Here is a 20,617-nt window from a genome sequence, read left to right as displayed (position 1 = left end):
GGGGAACAAAATTACCCGCACTGGGTTAAATGTTAACAAGATGTGAAATATTTCTTGTGGGAAAAATGGCAATAATATGAGAAAATATTTGAATTTATGATGTATAGACCTCTACAAATGGGAATTTTTTAATCATTTGCAGGAAGACACTGATAGATACTGCAAGAATAGGGAGATGAGTAAAATAGTTTCTGTCAGAAAGCAGTTTATACTGTAAAGAGATATAAGTACACTGATAACTAGAATACAGCATGGAATATGATACAAGTAATTTTGGGTACTGGTGCAAGCAAATTCAAAATGCTTATGAAGAGAGAAAGTTGTGAAAAATAAGTAGAGTGACTGGTCAAGAACTATGGAGAGCTGGCGAGTGTACGTCCCATTTCAGAAAGGCAGCACCGAGTGTTCTCATATGGACTCTCCAGGAGATTTATGTGCTCAGAAACACTGGTCTAGTGGACAATTTAAAATGATAAGCATTTAGGGACTTCCTTGGTGGTGCAGTGGATAAGACTGCGTGCTCCCAATGCAGGGGGCCTGGGTTCGATCCCTGGTCAGGGAACTAGATCCCACATGCATGCCACAACTAAGAGTTTGTATGCCGCAACTGAGGAGCTGGCAAGCCGTAACCAAAGAGCCCTGGAGACGCAACTTAGGAGCCCACCTGCCGCAACTAAGACCCGGTGCAACCAAATAAATAAATAAATATTTGTTTTTAAATGATAAGCATTTAGTCTGGAGGATTTAGTCTATCTGGACTGTTTTGTTCATCTAGAAATTTAAAGACTATAGAATGTATCTGTTCAAGCAAACATCAAACAAGAAAAAGTAGAAAAACGAAGATTTTCACTGTGGTATTTTATTTCCATGTGTAAATTGAACAAATGCTGTGCCTGAGGGAAGTCCCTTCTACCCTTTAATGCAATTCCCAGACCTCTGCAAATCCTGAGCTCACCATTCAGCAGCCTAGAGTGGTTTTAGAACCACTACAAAGGAAGGGAAAAATCTTTTTTTTTTAATTGAACTAAAACCCCATAAAGTTTCAGTGGTCTTAAATTGAAATCCATAGATTTGTACAAAAAGTGACTCCACATAATGTTTAGGAGAGAGGCAATGGAATTGCGTTAGAAGGAAATTAAGCAAGTTTAAATGTTGATTGCATTAGAAATTGCAGAAAACTTGCAAAACTGTTTTCGGATTTCTCTTCATACTCCTCCAGCATAACAAGAACAAGACATGAGTCTAACTGTAGTTGGAACTTTTGGTTTTTCATTATAATGAGTGGGAGGTGTAAAGTTCTAAAGACAAGTGAAAGGACGCATGTTGCTAACCCTGATATAAATTAGTGCTGTGTGTTTGCATGGCTTTGTGGGATAACACATGATCAGGTGTATATGCACGTACCTTACACTAGTGCAGCATTTTCCTCCACAAGGACAGTGTGGGCCCTAAGGCAAGAATCTGACCTTGCACACAGACTTTTCTATTCAATCTTGCATATATTTTGCACCATTGAGAGTAACCACATAAACTTGACCCATGTGGTTGTTCTTATTCTACCCAAAAAACAAAAGAGGTTTTGCTTTGTGAGTTTACAACTAAAGATAGTGGTAATATAACAGTATTCTCAGATAAATGAAGATAATGGCCTTCCTAGTCTGACTTATAATATCTTCATTAATAAATCATGTGCGGAAGAAACTTTTTGGATTCCTGTCTACAGATGGCTAAATAAACCCTTTAACTTAGAAATTAGAGCCATCCTTGATCAGGACCGAACTCTCCAGTTCTATCCTTAGTCTCTCCCACTAAGACATAAAACCTGCAGCAGTTGAAATATTTGTGACTTTTCAGGGCCCAGTTGAGAAACTGCCACTTTCCTGAAGCTTTCCTTATCACTTCTCAAAAGATGTGGACTCCCAATTACAGTTCTCCACAGTACTTGACTTATCTCCATCTTAGTTGTGTTTGGGAATGCTATGTTTATCAGCCTCTTTTCCTTTTCCTCGTGGGCATGTAGCTAAACCTCATTTTCCATCTCAGTTTCAGTTAGGTGGGTCCATATAATTGGGCTCTGACCAGTAGAATGTGGACCGAAGGATATATGACAATTTGAACCTTAGTCCCAAAAGACCTCTCACATAATTCTCCTTGCCTTTCTCATTTCTCATCTGCTAGTAGGGTTCAGAGGATCTCAGTGGGTGTCCAAGATTCTAGAGTATGGAAAGTCACCAGGTGGAAGGACCTTGGGTGCTAAATGTCTTAATGGAAACTGATAAACACTGGAAAATTATATGAGTGCAAAACGAGATTTTATTGTATCAAGTCTCTGAGATTTCAAAGTTATTTGTTACAGAAGTTATCCTATCCTGACCAATTCATCATTGTGTTTATCATATTTTAGTCATTTATGGTATTTGTTATATGTCTTCAGTTTTCCACATTGCCTGGGATGATGTTTTTGCATAGTAAAGATTCAATATGTAATTCATGATTTAAAAGTTTCCTGTATGTTCAGAGCTTATGGGGAAATTTCCATGGTCATTATTTGAAGAGAGGTGGTAGGAGCTGGGAAGAGGTCATTCAGACTCTCTAGGGAAGAGGTACTGGAAGGTGAGTGCCCAGGTGTGACTGACAGCACCCCCAGGACTTAACTCATGACATCACCACTAGTATCTACAACTGAATTTTACATCACTGTGGTCAGGAGCTTTCTTGTTTTTTCTTCTTTTTTTTTTTTTTTAAGAAGATGTTGGGGTAGGAGTTAATTAATTAATTAATTTTTGCTGTGTTGCGTCTTCGTTTCTGTGCGAGGGCTTTCTCTAGTTGTGGCAAGCGGGGGCCACTCTTAATCGCGGTGCGCGGGCCTCTCGCTATCGCGGCCTCTCTTGTTGCGGAGCACAGGCTCCAGACGCGCAGGCTCAGTAGTTGTGGCTCACGGGCCTAGTTGCTCCACGGCATGTGGGATCCTCCCAGGCCAGGACTCGAACCCGTGTCCCCTGCATTAGCAGGCAGATTCTCAACCACTGCGCCACCAGGGAAGCCCCAGGAGCTTTCTTGAAAGAAAAAGGCTTTCCCCTGCAGGAAACCAAGTGGGCCCAGAATCTGAAGACTTCCTCTTCTTACCAGGTTGCAACAGAGAGGAAATCCATGTCAAAAATGCATCCCTACAAGCGTAACTTCGGAGCCTCAGGTGACCTGTGAGATTATCTAGTGATCACTGAAGCCCCTATTTTATGAGGAAAGTGACACTCAAAGAGAGAAATACTTTCCCAAAGTTCCTGATAGGATACTGGAATCTTCTCTATTAGAGATAGCTTTATTTCTCTAGTTTAAAAAATAAAATAATTTTTAAAAATACCTTTTCAAACAACAATTATTAAATTCAACCTCTCCTTTCACCCCCACTTCATATCAAAACCGAAAGGGAACATAAGTGTGATAAAAGAGTATGTTTTGTGTTAGAGAGGTTTGAAGAGGAAGATTGTTGTGTTTTGTCCAACCTTGAACTATAGAATTCTAAAAGACCTGCCACTCTATTGTCCCAGGTTGATGCCACTTAAATACAGGCCCTTGAATACTGAAGTGATTTAGGGAAAGAGGTACTTTATGAAATTATATGCACAAAAACATTCATTCTGAAACACTGCCAGAATCCACAGTTTCATATAATTCTACTGCGTGTTACCCTCCTACTCCTCTCACTGAAACAACTTACTCTCTGTCTTCACTGTTCCCTGATCTGACACCTCCAGACTCTAACACATGCTCCTACTTCACCTTGCCTTACAACTAGGGCGTAAGTACCCCCCACTTGTAGTCTCCACCTTCCTCTCATCCCTCTCTCGCTCTCATTCTCCCAAACCAGCATCGGCCCCCCACCATCACCTCAAAGAATAAAGGAAAGAGAACTAATACTAAGCGCCCATGTTTGCTTTGGGGGCTTCTCCAAGAGGCCCGATATTTGATAATTATCTGTTCATATGTCTGGCACCAAACCAGACTGAGCTCAGCCACAGGATTGAAAACATAACAGACATGCGTTCAGCATGCGTTTTTCCAACACATGTGCACAGAACGCTTATTGTATACATTATTTCATCTAGTCACGCCAACAACACTTCAAAGGAAGAATTAGTATCCTCATTTCACAAATCACTTGTTTAAAACCATGTGATAAGAGGCAGTGCTATGATTCTAAACCCAGATGGGACTAACTCTAACGTCAGATGTTGTCTATGGACTGCCTTAGTCTATTTGTATCTTATTTCCCGCCTCTTCTTTCCAACTTCCCACGCTAATTATCCCTTTTCTCACTTCTGCAGATAGTCGTTTATTTACCATCTTCCCACTGGGTTTTTCAACCTGCCAGTATCATTTCTAGAACACTAATTTGCCATCTTCTGATTCCTGTTACTTGAAGTGTAGCTATAAAAATTAACTATGCTGTTGTCTTTCACTTCTCCCAGCTCAAAGACAATATGATTTTAGCATCTGGTTTATGTTTTAAATTTAATAATGCATAAAAATAACCCCTCAGGTTCCTCAGACTCTCAGTCTTCAGACTTTTTGCCTTAATAGAAATGTGTGTTCATTCCTTTTCACCTAGTAAAGAACTTCGTCTCACCTCAGATCACACCAACACAAGGACAATTCCAGTTTAGAGAACACCAATTCCTATTATCTCTCAAATTACATTGTAACTATATCTTCCAACACTACTGTTTAACCATTTCCTCTTAAAACTCTTGGCTTCTAAAAGTCAAATGCCACTTCATTTTCCCCTGCTATCAGTACTTCACTTGTCATGGGATTGAGGATTCTGAATCTATAAATAAAAAATATTTTAAAAAACTGGAGGGGATATATGCAAGGGTTCGGGATAAATCTAGCTTTAGTGTGAATACTTATTCTCTAAAGCTTTAATTAATCTGTTAAAGTGTTAAAGTAGTTTCTTACAAGCGATAAGGTAGATGACCTTTTGTCTCTGAATCTGTAATAGCGAGGCACCCGTAGGGGGCGCTCCGTCTCACAAAATACGAGTGACTGACAGCGTGCCTAAGGGATGGGATCACTTTAGAGGTGTGGCCTCACAGGAGAACCTCAGCCCACAAGAACGAGTTTTGGTCAGAAACAGGTCACAAAACCTATTTAGAAGAGCCTTAGAAGAATATCTGCTGTGAGCCTAAGCCAGTCCTGGGTGTCCAGAGATCGCAAAGCAAAGGCTGGGAGACGTGAGCAACATGCACGGGACAGATTGCCTTTCTCCATGGCATTCCCTGAGCCGACTCAGCAAAAGTGGATGGAGTTTGCAGACTTGCCCTGTTAGGGGTTCCTTGTGGCAGTCTGTATAGCATTAGATTGAGTTGACTTCTGAACAAAGCGTGCTGCGTACCCCTTTCTGATGACCGAAAGTTACCAACGTCTGCTATAGTCCACTCATCACGGGAGTGAAGTGTCAGGCAATTAGCCTTTGAAAGACTCAGCCCTAGTCCAGGAAAGGAGCAATAATGTGATATGAGTTAGATACTGAGCAGAAAAAGATCATTTCCAGTGGAATCAGTGCATACAACAGACTTTCATGTTCTGAGGTCCAGACAGTACCCGTGACCCTCTTATCCCCATAAGAGTGACCGTAATTCCTTCGAGTGAAGATCCTCCCAATTCCCTCACCGAGCCTGCTCTAGTCTCCCCCTCGACCTTTGACATCAGCTGACGAAGGGCTATTTGTTTTTCCAATGCTGTATTAGAAAAAAAAAACAGAAGGGGTCAAATATCAAATAATGTATTTCAAATTCTACAGCTCTGGGTGGACAGTCACATTTCAGGGGAAATGAGAAATGTTTCCAGTTTGGGGAAGCCCACCCTTTCTGATCCTGGGCTAACGGCGCGCTCCGGCCGCCCCCGAGGACCTAAGAGCCCGGGCCTTAGCCCCGCCCCCTCGCCGGACAGTGGCTGCGCTGCCCGCGGGCCCCGCGCCCGGCTCCCTGCGCCCTGCTCCCCGCTCCCCTCAGCGAGTGCGGCCGGCGCGCGCGTGTGGCTCTGTGTGCCTGCGTGAGTGTGTCCGTGGGTGGGAGATGAATTGGAGTCATACGACTGGGTGTTTCCTTCTGAGTGGTTTTGATCAGCAAGCCATTAGGGGATCATGGAAAGTATTTTTTTTTTCTGGCTAAAAGGATGAAAACTGAGTAAGTACGTAGAACTTTGAACTCGAAACGGAATGAAACAAATACAAGGCAAACCCCGCGGATGGTAACCATGTCCCTTCAGACCCTGTATTCCCTTTTTCTGTTAAAAGCCGGGAAGGCTTACAGGAAAGTGGCAGTTTAAAATGGAATGAAGGGAAGCAGTTAAGAAACATGAAAGGCTGAAAGCAGGACAGCTTTAAAACCGGAGGAAAAATGAGGAACTGTTAAGGCAAGCTGGCCCGCCTCCAGCCGTGCAACAGGCACTATGGTATAAACCTATTGCGTTCTCCGGTGCTGTTTTTAGACTCCAGATTTACTTTGGTGTTGTTTCTCTTTTCCTGTGAAGCTTTTGCTGTGAGCTTAAGGATGTTGTGAAAAATAAGGCATTACCGGAAGCAACAGTTTGACAGCCTGGAGTACGCTCAGGTTATTAGTTACAACTATTATTATTTTGATGTCTTTTTTTAACCGAGGCCAACCACTTTTTACTGTCATCCATGGAAGGGCTCTTATTAACCGCCGCAGACTTTTGGGACCGATGATTCTTTGGCAGGATACTTCGGAAAGTTCTTAAGTGGGGATGGAGCTATCTTGATTTGATTTAAGTTGTGGAAAAAGAAGACAGATTTGTGTTTTTCATGCTGACAAAAAATAGCTGCTATGACTTTTCCGGCAACGTGGACAGGGGCCAAGTGAAGCTGAACTGGTCATGGTCTGTCGTCCAGTGTTCCTTTGTCGTCGGCGATTTTGCCCCCGGCCCTTCTTGGTGGGCTTGGTGGTGGCAATCTGTCTCTTCTACCAGACCCTGACATTCCGGGGGGCAAGGAAGCTCACAGCTGCTGTCCCTGAGGCTGCCCCAAACACACCCACCGAAACCCAGGCAAGCAGATGCAAGGAAGGATTGTCCCTGGACAAGCAGTGCTTACTTCTCTCCGATAAGGCACAGGAAGTCAGAAAGGTAAGGCGGTCATAAGCTTAACCTTGACATTCTCTGCAAAGATAGCAGTCTGCTTCTCTCTGTCCCTTCTGTAATACTAAAATTAACTTCCATGAGGTCTGAAAAGGATCAGACTGTATACACAGTCCAGACAGTGACCTTATGACAGTGAAACACATGTTAGCTCAAACTTCTTACATTTACTTCCAGAGAGTCCTGGTCATTATTTTCTCTCTCAGAATTTCACTTCATTTCAGCTAAATGAAATAGACAATTTGGAGGAGATAGGAATGATGTGAATTCTTTCTAAAATACTGGGATTCTGAGAGATCTGAAGATTTACAGTTCAGGAACAAAAATCAAATATTCATAAAATTTGGTAAACGTTGAGTGTCTCTTTCCTCAAGGCAGTCAGTATGAGTGGTCAGACCATTCCAGACTTGAAGTTACTGCAAAATTACATTTTATAATTGGTTAAGTCTATTTGTCACATTTCTAAAGCAATACATTTATTTTTTGAAGCACTTAAAAAATAGTATAATAGGCTTCTTCAAAAGAATTGACACGGCATTTTATTGCTTATAGAATTAGAAAAATACAGATTATTCCATACTTATACTATTCTAATTAACTTTACTAATCTTACTTGTCAAGTGTTGGAAAAACACGAAACATAAGTAAATACACAGAATTTCTATTTTAATATACCACTCTGTTCATGCCTGTTAGTGAAATGAAGACCTTTAAAATAATCCAGTCTAGAAAAGAAACAGAAAAACACACACACATATTCATGATAGCAAAACCACTGATTTCTATGCTACAGCAATAGTGTAGCAAGATAATTTAGGAATCTTTAAGTACTATCTTATATCTAGAGTAGATTTAGGTAGGTCCTATGATCATGGTTAGTGTTTGGAGCAGAATTTCTTGTTGAATACCAACACTTACTGCTACCATTATTGCTAACACCACACCATCTTGTTTAAAAAATTCTTTTATGTATTTCATTTCAGACTTTTGAGCTAGGTAATGTAGGTATGATGACACTCAAAGATGTTTAGGCAGGCCACGTTATGACATGATACATCCATCTGGTCCCTACTGCAGGGAAGATGCTCAAAAAAGTAAATTCAAAGCTCTGATAACAATTTGTGAAACCACAGCTGTAAGAACATACTGAAATACGAGATAATATCAGGTTTGAACAAAGAAAATGTGAAGACTTTTGAGTGATTATTTTATCAACAATGTCAAGAAATATCTTGACCAAGAAATAGGACAAAAAAGCAGATAATATCACTAGAAACATATCGAGATGAAACTTCAACGGCAAGTGTGAATCAAATATTAAATTAATTGAAGAATTTATATTTTTTGTTAATTTATACCAGCATTAACTTAACTCTTATCTACATTTTTAATACATCAAATTTATGATGGGTGTAAACTATGACTTTGAAAGTCACTTCTTGTTTGTTTCCAATAACTATAATTTCTTTAAAAATATTTGAGACGGTTTTGCTCTTTAAGTACCTAAAATTTTTGCTAAGAACTTTGGACAAAAAGGTTTTTATTCATTAACTTACGGCCTTTCTTACTCACTACTTGACTTTACGGTGACTCCTGTTTTTGACTGTAACTTAGGCATATGTTAACTGTTATTTGTAGGCTGTCACAGAAAATTCCATTTCAGCTTTGGACCTCCTGCCACTTATAAACCATCTGAAACTTATTGGCTGCTCGTGTAAAACATTCACTCTAGAATGTTCTTCACAAAAAATGCCTAACACATGATGATTTTTTTCCACAGTCTTAAATATTTTAACTGTAAGCAAGATTCTGAAGTCACAATTATAGTTCAGAAGCTCAGTGGATATGAAAACTGAATTTCCAAACATTTGCCATGTACTTCTATTTTCAACTTAACTTGGGCCAGCCTTTGGTTTACAGCCAGTTTTTATTAGACAGAAAGTATCATGTGGAAGTTAGTTAAAATCCAATATAAATTAGTTCTCCTTGTAATATATGTTCCAGAAAAGAATCAAATAATAATCACTTTTTGAAGATTAAATAGTCTTTCAGACAGCTAAAGTGAAGAAAGAAATGTGTTTGGAGTACATACATAGATCCTTCTCAAAAACAGCTACTTAAGAAGTTCATTAAAAAGATAACTGATAAGATGCTACCTAGATTTTCCTCAAGACCTAAAATATAGCTTTTTAGGCATTTTATAGAAGATGCATTGTTTCTATCTATAAATTTTGGGTTTTGTTATTACTTTTATTGGCAAACCAAAATATTCATTTTACTAGCGCTTTCCCTTACTTGTATCCATCCATCTTTAGGTGACTTTTAAAGTTACCTAAAACAGCTGGTTTTGACCTCAGGTTCATGGATTCCAGAAAGTATTTGGATGTATAAGATGTCTACCAAACCCAAGCATTTTATGCAAAAAATGTGTGTACATGTATGTGCTGTTCTCTGGGAAAAACTATGATCCTCTTCAGATATTCAGACCTAAAGAAACACTAGGAAATAAGACAATGCTTAAAAAGCAGTACATTTCAACTTTCATTGCCCCTTCAGGAAAAGTTGGGTCTGAGTTTATAAATCTAAAAAAGGAAAAAAAATCTTAACGAATCCACTAGAAGACATTTGAAAAACTATTTCAGTGAATGCTATAGTGTCTGCAGGGATAGACATTCTGAAACCGAAGTATACTCATAGCGTATTTCTCAAATCATAGTTTTCATACTTTCATGAATAAGCAATAAGTATTTCCCAGTTGTTTTGGTTGTAGTTGTTTCTAAGAGAGGACCTTTTATGCTTTACCAGCCAAGTAACAGAGCGTTCTGGAGTAGCAAATATTTAAAGGTAAGTGACTGTGCTCTTTACACCTTTGTAACTGGGATCTGGTTCAATGTCTAAAACTGTTTTCAGCACAGATTGAGATCATGGTATGGTATATGCCAACTTTCCGTAGTGAGGAAGTGCGCTCCCTCCTCTGGCCAGATTCCTTTTTCCATTCGAGCTTTACAAACAGCCTTGCTAAGCAGATGTAATTTTGTCATTTTTTCTGGGTTTTCTCCCGATATTAGTTGCTTGTGCTGTGTCTTAAAATTATTTCAACTTAATATATAAACTGAAGACAATTTGAGTTCTCTTCACTGAAGTAGGTCACACAATAGATTTATTTATTTTCCTAGAATCTAACATTTCAATATTCCATAACATAGGAAGCACATTAAATTATAAACAGACACAATGGAAGAAAATTTCCTTGGTAAATGCTCCTTTAATGGAAACTTAACTCTTTGGGGAATATATCCGTACTCACCATAGCCATGTGTTTCTGATTATCTCTTGTTGATGTTCCACAAGGAGACTATTTCTTTGTTGTTTGACTCTTTGTTCTCCATTTCTTCTTGACTATTTTCAGTGACAGTTCCCTACAACTACCCTCCCAGTGTCCAACAATAAGCCAATGCAGATAAGTGAATGCTTTCACTACAAATACTTCTTATTTAATCTGTTTCTGTTTCTAATAATGCATGATATATTTAGCCTTTGAAAATTCTAAAAATTACTTGTTTAGTCTAGGTTTTCCCAAAACAGAACCTATGGCAAACACTTAAATGATAACATTGTACTGGTTGGTGCAATCCCAGGAATATGAGAGAGGGGGAAATAAAGAAAAAAGGAGAGCAAACACAAGTGGGTGAACTATCGGGAGACATTTCCAGAGAGGCCGTATTAAACTACTGCATCTCAGAACAGGCACCGGGGGAAAAGGGCAAGAAGGACAAGCAATTTATCTGTCTCCTGGCTTTCTCTTTCTTCCGTCTTTCATTGGTTAGAATTGGTCCCATGCCACCTCTAAGTAGTGTTGCATGGATTCTCTGGGTGGCCATGGGGGAGCCAGCGCCTCGGTGGGTGCAGTGCTGCCAGGTAAAAGCGGGGTGGACCCTCCTTTCAATCTGTAATGTGCATAGGAGCGTCCAGGTCTCTGGTGGGCACGGTGGTGAAAAGTGTCCATAGCTTTATGATCACAACAGTGGCATGAGTAATGCCCTTTGGAGGGGTAGGGCAGGGTGATCTAGTGTCTGATCCAGTAGTTGTGCTAATTTTGCTTTCTAAAATCCACAGAGAATTTCTAAATATGTTCCTACTCTTGGGAAATAGCATCACTTTCTTTAAATGAAATATTTGCAACTATCTCACTGAGAGCTCTCCTCTCCAACTGAAAAAAAACCCCTTCCTTCATCTTTACCTTTTCTCCTTCTCATCCCTTTCATTCATTCATTCACTTTCTTCATTTATTTAGTAAATATTTGTTGAACCATTTATACTTGCCAGACACAGTGTCAGGTACTGGTGATACAGAAATATACAGCGCTCTGAGACAGACAAGTAAATAAAGAGAATGTTAGGGAATCCATAACTTTAAGGCAACATTTTGAAAGATGAGAAGGAACTAGAAAGTGTAGAGAAAGAAAAGAGTATTACAAGCAGAAAACACCGCATTTGCAAAGAAGAAATTAAAGAGTGTGTGTGTGTGTGTATGTATGTGATGTGTTGAGGGAAGCAGAGCGAGAAGGCAAATAGATGAAGTAGAGAGTTCAGCAGGATATAGATGTCGGAAATGCGGGCATGATAAGGAGTGTAGATTCTGTCCTGAAGGCAACAGGGAACCTCCAAAGAATGAAAAGCAAAACGTGGCACGAATAGAGAGAACACTCCAGAATGCACATTGCAGAGTGGACTGGACGGGATCGAATTGAAGGCAGGCAGACCAGTTGAGATGCTGTTTTAGAGATGGGAGTTGTGCGGCTGCAAGCCGAGGAAGCCCAAAGCTTGTCAGCAAACCACCAGACGCTCAGAAGAGGCCGGGAAGGATTCCTCTACAGGTTTCAGGGGTAGCATGGCACTGTTGACACCTTGATTTCTAGCTTCTAGCCTCCAGCGTTGTGAGACAATACATTTCTGTTGCTTTAAGCCACTCAGTGTGTGGTACTCTGTAATGGCAGCCCTGGGAAACTAATAAAATTGGGGAGGCAGAATGGTTCAGCATGTGAGCTCTCAAGTCAAATCAATAGCACTTGTTACCTTGCTACCTTGGGAACATTTCTTGACCTCTTCAGGATTTTCTTTCCTCACCTGAACATGCATATATTATCACCTTACAAGACTACCATGAAGCTTAAATGAGAGAAATCATGTGAAGCACTTGAAGTGTCTGGCGGGTAGGAAGTGCTCAGTTAGTATTAACTATCAGGATAATTATTATTTAATCTCTTTGAGGATTTACCCATCTCTGTAGTTTCTATAGACCCTAACATTTGACCTTCCCAAAGTAGGTGAGCAATGAGTTATTGCTGGCAGTGAACATAAGTACTTGGGTAAGGAGAGTCTGAGATGAAAGATACATTGAGTTTCTCTCCCTGTTCTCCAGCCTCTAAGCTATTGCCTTTTCGCAGTAAAATGAGCCTTTAGAACCAAGATAAAACCTAGGGAGGATGATAATGTCACTCAGAGTGAGGCCTGCTTACCTCTAAGCAAGGTCTTCGGTTTGGGCTGAATTTTTTTTTTTTTTTAATTTACGATGCTAGCACTATCCGCACGTTATAGCTGAGGATATGGAGAGATGAGATGGGTGTAGGGTAGGGGAAAGAGGTTAAGATTTTTGACACTGAATAAATATTTATCTATTTGTTTACTATCTGTCTCCCTACATAGAATATAAGCTCCTTAACAGCAACGACTTTATTTGACTGGTTTATTGCTACATCCCCAGTGCCAAAACAGTATCTGATATCTAATGAGGACTGAATAAATATCTAGTCAATGAATGAATAAATAAATGAATCATGAGTTTAAGGGTCAGAGACAGTCCTCTTTAAAGCAGAGGCCAAGAGATGAGAGGAACTCCGCCCTTCTCTCTTTTTGCCTTCACTGAACTCTCAGGTCCTCCACTCCGTCTTTTCCCTGTACCAATATTCCTCAAAGTCCTTCCTGTACCATTTCTTGCACTTTTGCCTAGTGTAACGATCTTGCATTTTGCTACATTGAATTTCCTTCATCAGTTATTATACAGCTCTCTTCTTCTCTTCAGCTCATTTGTCTCTTTGGGATTCTTCTCCTCTAAATAAACATCCTCAAGTATCTACCATAAATTACAAAACAAAAAATCTCTCCTAACCTATATGCCTCGCTAAATACTTCCATCCCTCTTGGCTTCTCTGTCACCATCATTTAACCCCTCTTTGTCTCAAGCAATTTCCATTTTTTAACACATTCTGACAAAAATTGAGGTTTTCCTTTTACATGTTTTTATATTTTAACCAGATTTGGATGTAAATATTCTAAAATAGAGCTGATGGCATCTAAAGACAGAGGTCTATGTATAGGAGTCTCTCAGGAGATGTTTTCAGCATACTAACAGGTATGTGATTTTCCTAGAATTGTTTGGGCTAATGATGAGCATTTAATGCTTGTGGATTTCTCTGAGATAGTTTTTTTGTTTGTTTTTATTAATCTACTTGCATATATTTTATTTTTTGATGTTTTCCTTATTAGTTATCTATTTTATACATAGTAGTATATATATGTCAATACCAATCTCCCAATTCATCCCACCACCAGCCCCCCATCCTGCTTTCCCCACTTGGTGTCCGTATGTTTGTTCTCTTCACGTGTGTCGCTATTTCTGCCTTGAAAAACGGTTCATCTGTACCATTTTTCTAGATTCCACATATATGTGTTAATATACGATATTTGTTTTTCTCTTTCTGACTTACTTCACTCTGTATGACAGTCTCTAGGTCCATCCACGTCTCTACAAATGACCCAATTTCGTTCATTTTTATGGCTGAGTAATATTCCATTGTATATATGTACCACTTCTTCTTTATCCATTCATCTGTTGATGGACACTTAAGTTGCTTCCATGTCCTGGCTATTGTAAATAGTGCTGCAATGAACATTGGGGTGCATGTGTCTTTTTGAATTATGGTTTTCTCTGGGTGTATGCCCAGTAGTGGGATAGCTAGATCATATGGTAATTCTATTTTTAATTTTTTAAGGAACCTCCGTTTTGTTCTCCATAGTGGCTGTATCAATTTACACTCCCACCAGCAGTGCAAGAGGATTCCCTTTTCTCCACACCCTCTCCAGCATTTGTTGTTTATAGATTTTCTGATGATGCCCATTCTAACTGGTGTGAGGTGGTACCTCATTGTAGTTTTGATTTGCATTTCTCTAATAATTAGTGATGTTGAGCAGCTTTTCATGTGCCTCTTGGCCATCTGTATGTCTTCTTTGGAGAAATATCTGTTTAGGTTTTCTGCTCATTTTTTGATTGGGTTGGTTGTTTTCTTAATATTGAGCTGCATGAGCTGTTTATATATTTTGGAGATTAATCCTTTGTCCATTGATTCGTTTACAAATATTTTCTCCCATTCTGAGGGTTCTCTTTTCGTCTTGTTTATGGTTTCCTTTGCTGTGCAAAAGCTTTTAAGTTTCATTTGGTCCCATTTGTTTATTTTTATTTTTATTTCCGTTACTATAGGAGGTGGGTCAAAAAGATCTTGCTTTGATTATGTCAAAGAGTGTTCTTCCTGTGTTTTCCTCTAAGAGTTTTATAGTGTCTGGTCTTACATTTAGGTCTTTAATCCATTTTGAGTTTATTTTTGTGTATGGTGTTAGGGAATGTGCTAATTTCATTCTTTTAAATGAAGCTGTCCAGTTTTCCCAGCACCCCTTATTGAAGAGACTCTCTTCTTTCCATTGTATATCCTTGCCTCTTTTGTCATAGATTAGTTGACCATAGGTGCATGGGTTTATCTCTGGGCTTTCTATCCTGTTCCGTTGATCTATATTTCTGTTTTTGTGCCAGTACCATATTGTTGTGATTACTGTAGCTTTGTAGTACAGTCTGAAGTCAGGGAGTCTAATTTCTCCAGCTCTGTTTTCTTCCCTCAAGATTGCTTTGGTTATTTGGGGTCTTTTGTGTCTCTATACAAATTTTAAGATTTTTTTGTTCTAGTTCTCTAAAAAATGCCATTGGTAATTCGATGGGGATTGCATTGAATCTGTAGGTTGCTTTGGGTAGTATAGTCATTTTCAAAATGTTGATTCTTCCAGTCGAAGAACATGATATATCTCTCCATCTGTTTGCGTCATCTTTGATTTCTTTCATCAATGTCTTACAGTTTTCTGAGTACAGGTCTTTTACCTCCTTAGGTAGATTTATTCCTAGGTATTTTATTCTTTTTGTTGCAATGGTGAATGGGATTGTTTTTTTAATTTCTCTTTCTGATCTTTCGTTGTTAGTGTCTAGGAATGCAAGAGATTTCTGTGCATTAATTTTGTATCCTGAAACTTTACCAGATTCAATGATTAATTCTAGTAGTTTTCTGGTGGCATCTTGAGGATTCTCTATGTATAGTATCATGTCATCTGCAAACAGTGACAGTTTTACGTCTTCTTTTCCAATTTGTATTCCTTTTATTTCTTTTTCTTCTCTGATTGCCATGGCTAGGACTTGCAATACTATGTTGAGTAATAGTGGCAAGAGTGGACATCCTTGTCTTGTTGCTGATCTTAGAGGAAATGCTTTCAATTTTTCACCATTGAGAATGATGTTTGCTGTGGGTTTTTCATATATGGCCTTTATTATGTTGAGGTAGTTACCCTCTATGCCCACTTTCTGGAGAGTTTTTATTGTAAATGGGTGTTGAATTTTGTCAAAAGCTTTTTCTGCATCTATTGAGATCGTCATATGGTTTTTCTCCTTCAGTTTGTTAATATGATGTATCACATTGATTGATTTGCATATATTGAAGAATCCTTGCATCCCTGGGATAAATCCCATTTGATCATGGTGTATGATCCTTTCAATGTGTTGTTGGATTCTGTCTGCTAGTATTCTTTTGATGATTTTTACATCTATATTCATCACTGATATTGGTCTGTAATTTTCTTTTTTTGTAGTATCTTTGTCTGGTTTTGGTATCAGGCTTACGGTGGCCTCATAGAATGAGTTTGGGAGTGTTCCTTCCTCTTCAATTTTTTGGAAGAGTTTGAGAAGGTTGAGTGTTAGTTCTTCTCTAAATGTTTGATAGACTTCACCTGTGAAGCCATCTGGACCTGGGCCTTTGTTTGTTGGAAGATTTTTAATCCCAGTTTCAATTTCATTACTTGTGATTGCTCTGTTCATATTTTCTATTTCTTCCTGGTTCAGGTTTGGAAGGTTATACCAGTCTAAGAATTTGTCCATTTCTTCCCGGTTGTCCCTTTTATTGGCACAGAGTTGCTTGTAGTAGTCTCTTAGGATGCTTTCTATTTCTGCAGTGTCCGTTGTAACTTATCTTTTTTCATTTCTAATGTCATTGATTTTAGTCCTCTCCCTCTTTTTCTTGATGAGTTTGGCTAAAGGTTTATCAATATTGCTTATCTTCTCAAAGAACCAGCTTTTAGTTTTAGTGATTTTTGCTATTGTTTTCTTTGTTTCTATTTCATTTATTTCTGCTCTGATCTTTATGATTTCTTTCCTTCTACTAACTTTGGGTTTTGTTTGTTCTTCTTTCTCTAGTTCCTTTAGGTGTAAGCTTAGATTGTTTATTTGATATTTTTCTTGTTTCTTGAGGTAGGCTTGTATAGCTATAAACTTCCCTCTTAGAACTGCTTTTGCTGCATCCCATAGGTTTTGGATCATCATGTTTTCATTGTCCTTTGTCTCAAGATATTTTTTGATTTCCTCTTTGATTTCTTCAGTGATCTCTTGGTTATTTAGTAACATATTGTTTAGCCTCTATGTGTTTTTTTTTAACATAGTTTTCCCTGTGATTCATTTCTAATCTCATAGTGTTGTGGTCAGAAAAGATGCTTGATATGATTTCAATTTTCTTAAATTTACTGAGGCTTGATTTGTGACCCAAGATGTCATCTATCCTGGAGAATGTTCCATGCACACTTGAGAAGCAAGTGTAATCTGCTGTTTTCGGATGGAATGTCCTATAAATATGAATTAAATCTATCTGGTCTATTGTGTCATTTAAAGCTTCTCTTTCCTTATTTATTTTCATTTTGGATGATCTGTCCATTGGTGTAAGTGAGGTGTTAAGGTCCCCCCACTATTATTCTGCTACTGTCGATTTCCTCTTTTAGAGCTGTTAGCAGTTGCCATATGTATTGAGGTGCTCCTATGTTGGATGCATATATATTTATAATTGTTATATCTTCTTCTTAGATTGATCCCTTGATCCTTATGTAATGTCCTTCCTTGTCTCTTGTAACATTCTTTATTTTAAAGTCTATTTTATCTGATATGAATATTGCTACTCCAGCTTTCTTTTGCTTTCCATTTGCATGGAATATCTTTTCCCAACCCCTCACTTTCAGTCTGTATGTGTCCCTAGGTCTGAAGTTGGTCTCTTGTAGACAGCATATGTGTGGGTCTTGTTTTTGTATCCATTCAGCAAGCCTGTGTCTTTTGTTTGGAGCATTTAATCCATTCATGTTTAAGGTAATTATCGATATGTATGTTCCTACGACCGTTTTCTTAATTGTTTTGGGTTTGTTTTTGTAGGTCCTTTTCTTCTCTTTTGTCTCCCACTTAGAGAATTTCCTTTAGCATTTGTTGTAGAGCTGGTTTGGTGGTGCTGAATTCTCTTAGTTTTTGCTTGTCTGTAAAACTTTTGATTTCTCCATCGAATCTGATTGAGATCCTTGCCAGGTAGAGTAATCTTGGTTGTAGGTTCTTCACTTTCATCACTTTAAGTATATCATGCCACTCCCTTCTGGCTTATAGAGTTTCTGCTGAGAAATCAGCTTTTAACCTTATGGGGGAGTTCCCGTGTGTGTTATTTGTCGTTTTTCCCTTATTGCTTTTAATAATTTTTCTTTGTCTTCAATTTTTGTCAATTTGATTACTGTGTGTCTCGGCATGTTTCTCCTTGGGTTTTTCCTGCCTGGGACTCTTTGCGCTTCCTGGACTTGGGTGGCTATTTCCTTTACCATGTTAGGGAAGTTTTTGACTATAATCTCTTCAAATATTTTCTCGGGTCCTTTCTCTCTCTCTTCTCCTTCTGGGACCCCTATAATGTGAATGTTGGTGCATTTAATGGTGTCCCAGAGGTCTCTTAGGCTGTCTTCATTTCTTTTCATTCTTTTTTCTTATTCTGTTCCATGGCAGTGAATTCCACCATTCTGTCTTCCAGGTCACTTATCCATTCTTCTGCTTCAGTTATTCTGCTGTTGATTCTGTCTAGTGTATTTTTCATTTCAGTTATTGTATTGTTCATCTCTGTTTTTTTGTTCTTTAATTCTTCTAGGTCTTTGTTAAACCTTTCTTGCATCTTCTCGATCTTTGCCTCTATTCTTTTTCCAAGGTCCTGGATCATCCTCACTATCATTATTCTGAATTCTTTTTCTGGATGGTTGCCTATCTCCACTTCATTTAATTGTTTTTCTGGGGTTTTATCTTGTTCCTTCCTCTGGTATGTAGTCCTCTGCCTTTTCATTTTGTGTATCTTTCTGTGAATGTGGTTTTCGTTCCACAGGCTGCAGGCTTGCAGTTCTTCTTGCTTCTGCTGTCTGCCCTCTGGTGGATGAGACTATGTAAGAAGCTTGCGTAAGTTTCCTCATGGGAGGGACTGCTGGTGGCTAGAGCTGGCTGTTGCTCTGGTGGGCAGAGCTCAGTGAAACTTTAATTGGCTTGACTGCTGATGGGTGGGGCTGGGTTCCCTCCCTGTTGGTTGTTTGGCCTGAAGCGAAGCAACACTGGAGCCTACCTGGGCTCTTTGGTGGGGCTAATGGCAGACTCTGGGAGGGCTCATGCCAAGGAGTACTTCCTGGAACTTCTGCTGCCAGTGTCCTTCTCCCCGCAGTGAGCCACAGCCACCCTCTGCTGCTGCAGGAGACCCTCCAACACTAGCAGTAGGTCTGGTTCAGTCTCCTATGAGGTCACTGCTCCTTTCCCCTTGGTCCTGATTCACACACTATTTTGTGCAGTCTCTGTTTCCCTCAGTCCGTCTAAGTCCTGCAATCAAATCCTGCTAGCCTTCAAAGTCCGATTCTCTGGGAATTCCTGCTCCCATTGCCGGACGCACAGTTTGGGATGCCTGACGTGGGGCTCAGAACCTTCACTCCAGTAGGTGGACTTCTGTGGTATAATTGTTCTCCAGTTTGTGAGTCACCCACCCAGTGGTTATGGGATTTGATTTTATCATGATTGCATCCCTCCTACTGTCTCACTGCGGCTTCTCCTTTGTCTTTGGATGTGGGGTATCTTTTTTGGTGAGTTCCAGTGCCTTCCTGTCGACGATTGTTTAGCAATTAATTGTGATTCCGGTGCTCTTACAATAGGGGATGAGCATACATCCTTCTACTCCACCATCTTGAACCAGTCTCTCTCTGAGATAGTTGATTAGAGCTATGTTAAATTTTTACAGTGAAATATGCACATGGATGAAAAATCGTTCATACTGAGAGAATTTTACACAAATTCGAATTTGCTTACATTAGACAAACTTTAATGAAGTCTTGATGAAGCTCATATTTAAGCAAGTTATGTTACATTTCCTTTGAACCAAGGAATTAATCAGTTTATAGGTGTCATTCTCTCTTGGTTTTTTTTTTTTGCACAATAGTGGCAACAGCCTCTGCCTTTCTCTCTGTAAGCAATTCTGTTTCTTGTTCTAATGGAATTGGAAACTCTCATAAGATAAACCCTCTGAAATGGAAACCACTGGATACACTGACATTATAAAAATTGCTTCCTATTATCAACTTGGAGTCTGTGGCCTTTGGGGTGAAAAAATGTTTTGGTTTTACTTTTCTGTTTGGTTTTCACTGGATATTTTTTCTAGGGAGCCATTCTCACTGAAACGATGAGCTCATGTTCTAAAATAGGATTTATGTTCTCTAACAGAAACTATACCAAAGTTGGAAATCTGCAAGGTAAAAGTCTTTTGTCAACCTTTGTACTTTACAAAGACTTGTTCAAAATGCAAACCAAAATATCTTGGTTATCAGGCACAGGGTTAAAAAAGGAATATAATGATAGAAGACGTATTGATTGAGTCTTGTTTATATATAAGGATCTTAATGAAAAAAATTTATTCAACTTTCAATTAAATTCACTAATAGAGGCTTTGGGTACTTAATAGATGAACCAAAGTAATAATTAAAAAGAGCACATGAATTTGAAAGTGCAGAATGGGTCCTATCAACGTGTTCTGAAATGGAACTGCATTGGTTTCACTAATCCTTACTTGGGGACTCTGAACAGAACCCCCACCAGTTTGCTTGTACTGCAACCCAATCAGAAGAACTCTTTAAGGGGGAGGCTCTGAGACTCTGCATATTGATGGGGAGAACAGACCTGACCATCCCCAGCAAGGCTTCTAACCCCAAACCTGTTTAGTATACGGAATAAGCAGTCTAATAGAGCATCAGAATGTTGTGGAACAAACATGGGCTTTCTTAC

At 39.1% G+C, this 20,617-nt stretch overlaps 1 protein-coding gene across 3 annotated transcripts in view; it reads left to right on the top strand.

Annotated features, from left to right (window-relative positions):
* The first annotated feature begins 6,518 nt into the window (after nt 1-6,518).
* The window catches only part of CPED1 (cadherin like and PC-esterase domain containing 1), a 301,570-nt gene continuing 287,471 nt past the window's right edge, over nt 6,519-20,617 (top strand). For 2 of the 3 annotated variants that reach the window (XM_060156797.1, XM_060156798.1), the window contains exon 1: nt 6,519-7,146. In XM_060156797.1, the coding sequence (XP_060012780.1) occupies nt 6,898-7,146 (249 nt within the window). In that variant the 5' untranslated portion in view covers nt 6,519-6,897. The remainder of the gene's footprint in view (nt 7,147-20,617) is intronic. The other variant, XM_060156796.1, reaches the window with a different exon arrangement.

The sequence above is a fragment of the Lagenorhynchus albirostris genome, chromosome 8 (genome assembly GCF_949774975.1).
Source record: "Lagenorhynchus albirostris chromosome 8, mLagAlb1.1, whole genome shotgun sequence".
NCBI classification, from domain to species: domain Eukaryota; kingdom Metazoa; phylum Chordata; class Mammalia; order Artiodactyla; family Delphinidae; genus Lagenorhynchus; species Lagenorhynchus albirostris.
The sequence above is the reverse complement of the archived record's forward strand: the minus strand, read 5'-3'. Positions and strand labels throughout refer to the sequence as shown.